Genomic DNA, 12,873 nt, shown 5'->3' on the forward strand with positions numbered 1-12,873 from the left:
ATGGCCCCCTACTCACTGTACCTGTACATGTTTAAAATAAAAACATGAATATGAACCTGTGTATTATTTGAATAGCTTAGTATTGAATGCACAATAACAAGGTGTACCTGGCACTGGGCCCAGTTTATTATACAATACAGCTTTATATATTATACAGGGGGTCCCTGCTCCATCTCTCCATTATTTTGGGGGTCCTTAGCCTGAAAAATGTTCACTGACAACTCAAAATGTTTGCCTTTGTTTTAGTGCAAAGAAGTACAAGTACATTACTAAGATGTTTACATTAAATGAACCATCCTTTTACAAAACATTATGAAAAATCTCAAATTTATTGAGAAAAATATGTGATATTTCAACAATATTATACTATCTCTTCTACCGCAAATATACACACACTAGTTCTTATATTGCAAAACATCCATCACACAGAGTGACTCTAATTAAACCAGTCACAGATCAAATGAAGCTTTGAAGCCTCTCGGTGGAGTGAGTGTCTCTAATTTCAATCTGTTCCACAGTACTGTATAAAACCCAAATATATTACATTTACTCATTTCACATTTGTGCGCCTTGAAAGAACAGGTTTGGCATTTGCCTTAATTATCATAACAATTATTCAGTTATCTTAGTTTTGTAGCTTTAAACTGAGTTCATTGACTGAAACTTGGGGCAGGTTGGCGAGGTTTCAGTAGCTGTTCATGCCTAATTAATAGACTGATGAGCATCTGGAGGTTCTCATCTATGAATATTCATACTATTTTCATCCCACTTCTTAAACCACCATAAAAACAGGAACAACGATATTATTTTTCTTAAAACAAAACTCAGGTTTTATTTCAAAATATGTCTTTCTAACATTCAACAAAGGGCTTGGTTAACAGACAGTGTCCATGTCTTTGTAAAAAATATCAGTAAACAAACAAATGCTAAATACTAAATAACCATCTCATCAGCAAATTGTACATTTTGCAGTACAGCAGGCAGTCTTGGCATTCAAATGGGTTTTAGTTTAAAAAAAGACAGATGCATATTTCACTTGGCTTATTAGTGAAGGCAAACACAGTGACCACTGAAGTTAAGACAGAATCTCACTCACTCACACACTCACTCACACCCTCACACACATACACACACACCATAAATAGTGGGATGGTCCATTGTTCCTGGATTAAAGTCTCCTTTAAACCTCCGATATCAAATTCACATCCACAGCATCTTCGTAACAGGGTTTCTCACCTCACGACAATCTCTTCAAACAAATATTCACTGTCATAAAACTCAAATATTTAAGGATATTGTGGAAATATTTTACACATATATACAAAACCATTTCATAAAATAAACAAAACAACAGTGCCGTTCATCTGCATTTCTACATGTCTCTTCTGTTTACATGCAGCCTGTGTGTTACAGACTGAAACAGTAATAATTCAACTAATTACTTTGAGATACATTCACTTAATGTAATAGTCCTTTCTTTTTCTTTTAAGATATTTTCACATGACCATGACCCAACTGTTGCGTGATGTATGTAAAAACATCACACTAGCAACATCAGCTGCTGTGTTAAGACCAACCTTGTGTTTAGACAGTTTGCCTGGGTTTTTCCATAGTTTATAAATTACAAAAGGTCACATTTTATTTTTATTTTTCCCATGTCTTGCTAAGGTAAATAATACTGTATATTTCACTTCACATTGACATAGAAGACAGGATTGAAATGGGGTAAAGAATATTGTGGTGGTGTTTCTGGTAACAGTGCTACACAAGGAACATAAAGTGATACTGAACAATAACTTAATTTTTTCCAATTCCTCATACAGATATCTGGCTTCAACCAGAGGTGAAACAACAACAACAACAACAACAACAACACTACTGTGGTTTCAGTAAAAGTTAATTCTAAAGAACATTTCTACTTAAGTTCAGTTGTGATACTACACTTACAGCTCAGTAATAATAAGCACATGATGAAAATACCTTTCCTTTGCAAGGCACTGAGTTTTGTGATGTTCTTGATATCGTTTACAGATTAACACTTTCTCCAGAACGAGTTGAGCTCAGCACGGTCAAACACCAGCCGATGAACCTAAATCTCTTGCTGACAAGTCTTACAGTACGTTGCTGATAGGTCAAACCCTGAAACCACTTGCGCCTCTTTTCTGAACAGTTGGCTTGATGTGTCTCTGGGATCAGCTTGAACCTACAGAGGCCTAAGACAGAAAAGATATTGAACTGTTTACTTTTTAGAGTCAAGGGAATCAATGAAGAGAGCCATGCAGAATGATGACCGTGTCGTTACCTCTCATCACCACGGTCCTCTTCTACCCAGGCCACTATTTTTCCTTCCCAGCCTGGAACGATGGCTCCATCCAGGAATACCTGCACCAAGAAGATCAAGACTTTTTAAAAACCTTTTACCGCACAATCATGAGGTCAATGAATGACAGATACCCAAAAGGAAGACTAAAGCTTTAATTATTAATCAGGTACAGCTATATCTTAATTTTGTCAGTACCTCTAAACTGTATATAACAAGAATTTCTTGCAATATCCAATTAATCCAATAATTAGAGTAAAGTGGCGGAAAACTAATGGGCAGATCAATTAATGAAATAATTAATCTAATGTTTAATTAAAATTGACGCAGGACCATTATGAGCTAATAATCCCCTGGATGATATGGCTTGGCGTAAGTATAATAATCATAATCATAATGAACAATGAGAATAATAGCATAATAATAGTGCCATGAAAATCAAACCAGTGTTACTATAGAGCTATAACATCACACAACAGCTCACTACAACATACAGAAAAGGGGTATAATCACCACAACACAATAATAATGTACTACAAACAGCAATGAAGAAAAAAATATATAAACATACTAAAATAATCCATGCTTTGAATGAAATGGAAGACTTAGAAGTTGTTGTTTTTTTTAACCTGGGATTTCTTAGTGTATTAGCACATTAACTATTAGTGCCTCCTCTTACCTCCTCCTTCACAGTGCCAAACTCAGGGTCCAGGGCCTTGAAGTGGTACCTGTAGTTTCCCTGTCGATCCACAGCTGCCTTCACGTCCTTCAGAGTCACCTCACCGAGCCTGTACGATAATTACAAAGAGACTCGCTCATCTCACATTTCATGTTTTCGTCATTCTGTTCTCTACCTTAAGCCTATTAGCCTAAATGTACGGGTTGGGTGCATTAAAACACTATACAAATACTCAAACGCATACACACTAACCTCTTTGGTATGTTGATCATGGAAGGTGTTGGAGATTTTCCAGTGAAATACAGGATTTTTGTAGAGGCAGGAGAACCACTGTTGGACTGACAAACCTCTGTAACCAACAGCAGATGCATAGTTAGTAAAATCCTAAATATCCTGTGTTTGGGTGCACGAGGAAATGGGGGCAGATGTCGGAAAAACTTACTTGTGGAGTCATTGTCTGTGTGTTGACTTTTGCGTCTTGGAGATTTCCCCCTTCCCTGCAGTGATTGGACAAATATTAAAAGGATTTCTTATTTTCACATCAAACCATATCTGAGATGATTTTATCGTATAAAATCAATTTTGTTGTGTGCTCTTTCATTTCTCATTAATCATTATCTAACACATCAGCAGTTATCAATTCAGTCATTGTCATGGCCCAAACTCTGATTTCACACAACAGCTTCAACCATCGGTTCATATGACTCTATTCAGTTTCTGAAAAACAAAATTGGTTTCTAAGAATCGGTGTGTTGATGCTTTCACTGCATTTGTACCCTGTGTGTATGTAGAACATGGAGCCTGTCGATGAGTGATACTATTCCCTGTTCCAGGGTGTCCAGTGTATGGTGCTGAGGGTCGTGGTCTCTGAAGTTGTTCCTCAAGCTCCTCAGTGCGTCTCTGAGCAGCTGCACCTCCTCTGCCTGCTAACAGAGCACAAACACAACATGCTAATTTTATCATTTAAGCTCATTTAAAGCCATACACTGCTATAATAAGGAAGCTCTGTGCCACATTTGGCCTATAAGACACTATATTTTAAAAACAATGTCATTTACAGCTCATAACAGTGCTATGAGCTTTCTGTTCTCGTAGGTTAAAACAGGGATTGTGGTGTTTCAGCTGCAGACTAAATGAGGCCAGACAGCACAATGTAAAAGTACAGCTGCAGTGTGATGCTTTGTTTGCACCTTAGCATGTGGAAAAATATGAAGAGGCCAACTGACTTAACGGCCTTATTAAAACAATACTTACGCCTGACACAGAGAGAGCTGGATCTCCAGAGTAAGAATAGCCATTGTGTTCTGTACTGGTGGAAATCTTTAAAAAAAAAACAACAAAAAACAACTGTCAGCTGTGTAATGTATATCTCAGTGTAATGTAATATGTGATTGTGTGGTGCAGATGTGAAACCTAAAACTCTTTATGTGATTTTAGTGCAGAAACACTACCTGTTGTGGACTGCTACTCATTAACTCCTGCAGCATGCTCTTTTTATGCTCCAACTCCCTTTGCAATTCGCTCTGTCAAGTAAGCACAGAATCAGACATTAAAAAATTATAAACATGCTTGAAACTATAGGTTAAAATACAACTTAAAAGACGCCTTGCCCAAGTCTCAGATTATAAATGTGTTTAGTTTTTTAATCAAATGAAAGAGTAAACTGAAATTTTAATCCTCCTGCATCAAAGCAGTTTACTGGAGAACTGTCGGTCTGAGATTTTCACACCTTGAGGTATATTGAGGTGGACAGAACAATTTGAACCCACTGTAGCTGAAGCTCTGTTCGCACTTATGCTTATGACATTTATACAGGGGCACAGCTCATTTATATTGGGGCTCCTGCCGCAGTAACAGAGGTCTGGTGATGCCCCTGGTTCAAGAAGACTGTACAGTACTGGCAATGTATTGCTAGTACTGTACAACCTGAGTTGTGCCATCATTTTTATTTTTACAATAAATCAGATCCAGATTTAATGAAGGTAAAAACAATGAAGGATCAGTCATGGTGGGCCTTAGAATAAGAGGGAAACACTGTGACACTGACTTCAGATCAGGTCTTTGCTGATCAAATACACAACTGCCACATTTTAAAGAGCGGGTTGCAGGTTAGAGACCCCATTGAGGCAATGTTTAGAAAAATAATGTAGGTTCACTTGGAACCTCGGCTGAGACATTACCAAAAAAACTACCAGGTACCAAGTACTGTCCCTAGTGGAAAAGCAAAAAAACTGTGAAGAGTCGAGTCGAGTGGAAAAGCTAATTGGTTATTAACATTAGCCTCATTAATTTGATCACAAGTGACTAAAACACAGATCTATTTCTTTGAATACGAAGTGGGGAAGCGAGATCTGATTACTGCTGGTCAATCAAGACACATGTGGAGATGCAGGTGTGATCAGATGTACTTAGAGCGAACCATTTGTAATGGGATCACCGAGGACACATGTTAACAGCTGGTCTGATGTACCTGCTGCGTTTGGCTTTCCTCCAGCTTGTGTTTGAGTTGCTGCAGCAGTCTGTCCTTCTGCCCCAACTCTTTCTGCACCAACCAAAGAGAAAGGGTGCGTTCACTATTTAGCATAAAGATAATAGACACATACTGTGTGAAACATAGATAGTTATGTAACAGAGGGTGTTGCTCACCTTGCCTTCTCCCCACAGTCTGTTACATTCCTCCAGCTTCCACTGTATCTCTGCCTGCAATACATTTTCATGGTAGAGGACACATTTTAGTACACAATTTATGACACAGTTTTGAAGACAGTGAGGCTCTACATGTATATTAACCGTGACTATTATATTTTGTACATTCTGGTTGTTGAGTTCATCCTTCGTCATACTGGATCTGAGCAGCTCCTGTTTCATCTGCAGTATCGAAGCCTCCTGAGTGCACAACCTCTGCTGCTGGGCGTCCTGCACATTTACAAACCGACAGAAAGTTAATCGATTAACCAGCAGCTTTTCTACCGTACAATTAAAACTATATTCTCTGCCTTACCTTGGCTGCCTGGAGGTTTCTCATCTCCTGTTTACAGCGCAATAGTTCCCTCTGCAGCAAACAGCAAACAGCACACTCTGAATTAAACATTAATCATGGTGTGTTTGAAAGGTCATTCTCTCAGTAATAAGACAACTGAGTCTTTTATGCCTGACAAAAGAAGGAAAAAAACACATATTGAGAGTCTGAAAAGAAATAGTAGAATTATTTACCTTGAGCTCCTGAGCCTCCTCCATACTCTGATCCAAACGACTGCGTATGACTACCTGGAAAGAGAGTGAAAAAAAGAGATGTGTGTTGGAACCACAATGGACTGAGAAAGAAGGGAAACTGATCCCCGTGTCACCATCACACACACACACACACACACACACACACACACACACACACACACACACACACACACACACACACACACACACACACACACACACACACACACAGTTAAGAAAGAGAAATGTGATCCGCACTGAACACAAAGAGCCTGTGTAGTAGAGCAAAGAAAAGAGTGACAAAGTAAAGAGAGAGAGAGAGTACACAGAGGACAGAAAATGAGATCAAGATTGAAAAAAGGGACCGAAAAATAAAAACAAACGATGAAATTATCAGTACCAGCTGCTGCTCAGAGTTGCACGGGTCCAAAGTCACAGGCGCGTCCTGCTCGTCCTCAGGCAGTGAGCCGTGCAGCAGCAGGGCCTTGGAAACACAAACATGTGACACTGGTATGTACTTTGGAGTCGCAGTGTTCAAAAAAGCTTTGACTTTGCTGAAGTTGCTGATAGGCCTGATCGTGCCCTCAGTTGCTCCCTTAAAAAAAAAAAACACTGAAAACTTAAAAACAGAGCTCTGTATGAATGTACCTGTAAAGCAGACACCATCTTACGTGTCTCCTGCACCTCCTTCTCCAAAGTCTCACTGAGAGGATCCTCCCATGGTGTCTCCTCTACAACGTGAGATGATTCAGCTGCACACACACACACACACACACACACACAGATATACGCGCACACACACTGTGTTACACGTGTCCCGGGAGAAGTTTGGATGAAGTTGTGCTGACGCTGATGCAGATGATGATGATGATGGTGTGCTGCTTACCGCTGCTCTGCTGCTGCTCTTGGCGGTCTTCCTGCTGCCTGTCTGAGTGGCTGCTGCTGGGCGGAGCTCTTGGAGATGACAGCGGACTGACGGAGCTGAGGCTCGAGGAGGACGAAACACTGATTAATCAATTTATCCCATAAAAGGAGGTAGCAGCAAAAAGACAGTGTACAGAGCGGATCGTTTATACCATCACATGCTAAATTGAGATGGCTGGGTGATGCTTGATTTGTTGCAATGTATTGATCGTAAGTAATATAGCATTTGGGCCATAAAGTTATGTTTTGTATAATTTGTCAAAAAAGAAAAGATCCCCGTGTGCTTAAATTAGAGCCGGTATACTTGGTTTTCATATCGAGGCAGGCAGATATGTAGGCATAGCGCAAGAGGATAGAATTTGTACTTTGTGTGATCTCAAAGATGTGGAGAACGAAATGCATTTTGTGTTATACTGTCCCTTCTACGACTCTATCAGACAAAGACTGTTTGGTAAGTTCGACCCTAAAAATGAATTTGTGTGGTTGTGTGGTTTGGTGGACGACGTGAAGAAGCTAAAGCGTCTTGTTCAGTTTGATATATTTGCATTTTCTTCACATCTTGAAAAGGCCTGGGCAATGAGAAGAGGAGCTATGTACAGATGAATGTTGTTAGCAGTCTTAAGTTAATGTATCTGCCAACAGGAATGACAGTCTAGTTTTTTTATGTTCTTAGTAAAGTGTAGTAAATGTTCTAGTAAATGTGTCTTGTAATCCTATATAGGATGGGCCACACACGAAAATAAAAAACACATGACACGAAAATAAAAAATATTCATTCAATATTATTCATATAGGATGCTTACTGAAACAACAAAGAAAGCAATAAACTTCATCAGCAGTGTCAGTATTGATAGAAAAGAAGACAATCGTACTTTCACAAAGAATGACGAGAAACTTTAAAAAGTCTCTATGACAACTAATTATCCTATTGTGACAAATATTTACACAGAGTCACAGCTGAAAAGGAGAGGGAAGGGGACAGACGGAAAAAGCAAAACATCAGAACGAGACATTTTTTCTAAAATCCTAACTTGCCAAGAAAAAGCTCAAATCGCTTCATAGCACTTAGAAAGGAGCAGTTGATTCAGACACCACTTTCACTTTGGTTTGATAAAAAGAGCATAAACCCACACATGCACACACACACAAACTCTTACGCTGCCTCACGCTGTCTGGTCTTACCATTTAATCTGCGTCCCCCCCATAGTGAGCTACGGTGCATAACACCTCCGAGGAGCCCAGGTCTCACTCTGCCAGTGGGTCTCTGGCATCAGCATCTCAACAAACTCATGACAGTTTGTGATTTTCTTCACCCCGAGAGTCCCCGCCTCTCGCCCTCCAGCTAACCAAATGTTACCGTGGCAACTGACTCTGCAAACACTGCGCTTCGCACCGTTCACTTCATTAAGCTACATTACGTGACGGCAGCATCAGGTCGTCATAGCTCTGGTGAATGTCAGTCTCTCCAAACAAAACCACATCATCGTCCTACTAATATTCAATGTATGTGCCTCTTTTATCATAATAAACTGAACACACACACACACACTTCATTCACATAAAAACACACACACACACAGACGATGGCTTCAAACCAGACATGTGATAAGAGAAAATAAAGACTGATTATTTCTTTTTTTTTAAACCATCTGCCTCATCTGCTAAAATACACACACACATAGACACAAAGTGAAGTTTGAAGTGCTAAAACCAAGATCATATGCTCAGTCAGGCAGTACACACACACACACACACACACACACACACACACACACAAATAAATAAATATAGACCACAGAATGTCTTCTGTTTCCAAAGTGTGGAGAAGTAGGTGTTAAAGATGAGACGTAACAGAGAACTTGCATAAAATCACCTGCAGGCAAAAATGGATCTGCATCAACTCTAAAGTATAAATAGTAACAATATGAAGTTTGTTTTCTCACAAACAACAAGTTGTACAGCCTGATGTAATAATACACTGAGCAAAACGCCGTTTTTATTGTACCAAAATGTACAAATTAAAAAGTTTCATTACATAACTATATCCTCTTGTCATGAGGCCATTAAACAGCAGTAACCTCTTTGATAAATTTAGGCCAGTTATGCCCACAAGCTTTTTCATAAGGTTTCAGTTTTAACACTTTATACTATTATCACAGCCTCACAGCATTACCTACGTCATACTGACTGTATATGAAATATGAAAGTAGCTCCAGCCTGTAAATGATACCGGCAGTTTTACAGCTGTTTCTTAGGAGTGAACATGTGAGTTAGGAAATTACAGCTATCCTTGTCCTTAAGCAAATGAGCTGTACTGTAATTTGACATTTTGCATTTAAAAGCAACACAAGGCTCGTCATCTACTTTTCTTCCGAGGATAAACTCTTTACTGTACGTAGGCACATAGAGAGACACAAAACAGATGTATGTACTGTGTGTATTCGTGCTGTTTTGCCGCGTGCTGTTTTATCTACTAAATTCTCAGAGTGATGAGATGGGTTTCTTTTATTAGGAGAAACTTGAGCCCATGTAAAAGCAGATTACCTGCTCGGCTGAGGAGTTTCCTGCTCATCTGGAGCTCCTTTTTCATACTGCTCAACAAGTGCACGAACACACACACTCTTATCCACATCCAACCCCCAGCCACTGAAAGACAGCAAACAAAGCAGAGGTGTGGAGACTAACTACATTTCAGCACTTGGTACCAGGTTGGTAACTCACTGGTCTGTGTTTGTCCACCAGAGGCCAGTAAAGATGACATTTATATCTAATAAATTACTAGGAGTGTGCCAAAAAATCGATTCACATAAGAATCGCAATTTTCATTTAATATGATTCAGAATCAATATAAAATTTCCCAAAATCGATTTTAAAAAATAAAAAAATGAAACAAATCTGCTGGCTGTCGGCCTCCATTTCCTTAGAATTTAAAAGGCAGCATGTAACTGCACTATTTTTTAAAAATAAAAAGGCACTTTTAATTTTGTTACTTAAGCAATATGTGATATTGCTTTTATGCAACAGTTTCAACAATTCCATCTAAGCATGGATGAATGTTTAAAACTCAATAGAAAAAGACACTTTAGTCATTCGGTCTTGCAAAGCAGACTGGAGGAGATCATGAGGATCCTTTGCACACCGATAGACTGAAGCAGAAATCATTATGAATCGAATGGTTTTGAATCTAAAATCAACTTTGAATCGAATCGTAGCCCCAAAAATCAGAATCAAATCAAATCGTGAGATAGTAAAAGATTCCCACCCCTATAAATGACGGTATTACAGCAGGACACAAACAGAAGTTTATGGGAGAGAAGGTTTTGTCTCCATGTTTCTGACTGCTGCAGCCTACCTGTGCATACGTGTGACACGTGTGGGCTGTGATGCATCAAATCGTGCCGATGCCAGTGCAGCGGCTGCACCTTGTGCCAAGGCAATGGTGGAGAGAGGATTGTGGGTGGCATAGCCTCTTGTGGAGCTCCTCCCACTTCCACTAGCAGCCCTGTGATTGGCCGAGGGTTTGAAATGGGCAGCCAGCGCCAGAATAATCCTCATAACAGATTTCAGATTACCATCGACAATGTCTGCAGAAAGAAAACGAACAACATAATATGAAAAGGATGCAACACCTGCTCTCAACATGATAGAGAAGAAAAGGGAGATAACACAGATTTCTCTGAGATTTACCCCTTGAGGAAATGTGTGGCATGCGTATGTGTCTGGAGGAAATGAACTGCAAGACTTGCTCCACATTCTTCCTGCTTTCTTCTTTGTTTTGTGGAGTTACATACACTCCCTCCAGGACTTCCCCAGCTACAAATATGATGAAAATTTGAGAAAGAGAGAGAGAGAGAGAGGGGAGGGGGGAGAACAAAGCATGAGCAACTACAACAGAAACCATATTACATTTAAACACTCTGAAGTGAACTAAGTGAGTAATAATAGTGTGTGTAAATAAGCATCATGTCATTAGAAGACAATTGCTCAAGCACAAAGTGGTAACAAACGATGTAGCTGTATCATAATCGTGTTTGTTTTTGACCTTGTATTTAACACCATTTGGATACCTTGTTTTCTCTACTGCTACTGACACTTATTATTTGTCTGTTTGCGTTGTTAGTGTTGAAACCTTCTTATGCGCCCTCTTGGCAGAGAGGCTTTTTCCTGGTTAAATTGAGAATATTAAAACACAAACTTTCCCTATTCTTCCTCTGTACTACATTTGTGTGTGTAAATGTGGACGTGTGTATTTACCAACTATCTCAATGAGTTGTGTGAGCACCACCCCATCCTGCAGGTCATGTCTGAGGTCTGTGATGAGTTTCAGGCCCGGTCTCCTCTTGAGCTGAGAGTTCACCCAGGAAACATAGGCCGCCAGCTGCTGCTGTAATCCATCAATCAGACAGACAGACACACACACACACACACATCCAACACACCACAGACCAACAACACATACGAAAACACACAGCTTAGAGAGTGAGGGCCAAATAAGGTTGAGACCATGGCATAACAAATGAGCTCCTTTGTTTATTATGCTGGGACCAGGAGCAGGGGGCAGGGTCAGCCTATTGTCCTGCTGCCTATTAAAATTTTACTTTTGTTGGGAGGTTCAGTCATATTATCTCGTGTTTAGCCCAGAGTTTAGCCCTGGGTGGGTAACGTGGGTCAGCACGTTTCACACCGCGCACCCACCCCACCTTCACCGGTCCCGTCTGGTCACGTGACAGCCCCGTTGTCCAGGATACATCACAAAGGACAGTCCCCATTTTGCCCACAACAAAAAAAAAATCTATTAACACCGACCCCAAAATGATGTTTGGTGTATTTTAAAGCGTAAAGCTACATTAAAGACACACTGAACACTCGTTGCAAATTGTTAACAACCTTTCCATAAAGTATCATCACGCTGTATCATCAAACCACACAGTCACATTTCATCTTTCTGCCCCAAACTGCTTCTTTTTTTTTTTTGCAACTTGTCAAACATCCGTTACCTCGAAGAGACAAACTACAGAGCTTATTCGCTTCCCCCCTTATTAAACTGAACTCTTTGTTCCTTGCTGGTCTGGTTGTGAGTAACAGATTTGACAGTCTTTCTCCGTCCGGTGCAGGTTAAGCTAACCCAAATTAATAAACATGAACATCAGTAACGTAACGCTGCGGAAACATCACCTCGTTGGAGCTGCCGTGAAGAACCTCGTCCAGCAAACTTCCTCTCGACAGTGAGGCGATCATCTTTTAACTCGAAAACCCATTTAAACTAGCAAGCCGGCTAGCTGCACTTGCCTCTAACACGGCTAACCCCGGTGGACCGACGGGCAGATAGCCCCCCTCGTTACTATCGCTGTCCTCCAGCAAACGTCAACAAACCGAAACAATTGAGGGATCGGAAGCGACAGCTACCGTTACTCTGGGCTGGCTCGGGAGCCGGCGTCAAGTTACCGACGTACGGGGATGCAAAGCCTTCCGGTGGGAGTTTTCAGAATAAAAGTGCTGCGGACGAGCGTTTCCGGAGTTGATACTGATGAGCTTATGCTGCACATTCAGCAGCGTTATAAACATAGGCATATAACCATATTAAAGCTGGGCTAGGCAGGATTTGTTTTAAAAATAAAAGATTAAAGGGACTACGAGGAATTTTGGAAAGCGAAGTTTTTTCACAATACATTTCCCATGAGCCTCCTTTTTTTTTTTTAGTCATTTGCTTGATCATGCTCCCCCTACAAAATAAAAG

The 12,873-nt window shown here is 40.2% G+C and overlaps 1 protein-coding gene across 8 annotated transcripts; it reads right to left on the reverse strand.

The window, feature by feature from the left end:
• Positions 1-807: 807 nt before the first annotated feature.
• Positions 808-12,578, reverse strand: LOC146974561 (dixin-A-like). 8 transcript variants are annotated; one of them, XM_085798071.1, is made up of 20 exons: positions 12,312-12,578; positions 11,391-11,520; positions 10,824-10,949; positions 10,489-10,720; positions 9,681-9,782; positions 7,099-7,193; positions 6,861-6,964; positions 6,613-6,696; positions 6,213-6,266; positions 6,001-6,051; positions 5,811-5,915; positions 5,646-5,699; positions 5,470-5,541; positions 4,451-4,522; positions 4,254-4,319; positions 3,776-3,922; positions 3,252-3,496; positions 3,000-3,108; positions 2,303-2,382; positions 808-2,213 (listed from the first exon to the last, which is right to left on the reverse strand). In XM_085798071.1, exons 1-20 carry the CDS (start codon positions 12,372-12,374, stop codon positions 2,204-2,206), a joined length of 2,001 nt encoding a protein of 666 aa, XP_085654197.1. In that variant the 5' UTR covers positions 12,375-12,578; the 3' UTR covers positions 808-2,203. The 8 variants fall into 8 exon arrangements, with proteins under 8 accessions (XP_085654197.1, XP_085654198.1, XP_085654196.1 ...); XM_085798072.1 differs by having other exon boundaries at positions 11,391-11,517; positions 12,312-12,556; XM_085798070.1 differs by having other exon boundaries at positions 7,099-7,199; positions 11,391-11,517; positions 12,312-12,556.
• Between the last annotated feature and the right edge of the window lie 295 nt (positions 12,579-12,873).

The sequence above is a fragment of the Trachurus japonicus genome, chromosome 14 (assembly GCF_045865225.1).
Source record: "Trachurus japonicus isolate A0001 chromosome 14, Traja_1.0".
In the NCBI taxonomy this organism is placed as follows: Eukaryota; Metazoa; Chordata; class Actinopteri; order Carangiformes; family Carangidae; genus Trachurus; species Trachurus japonicus.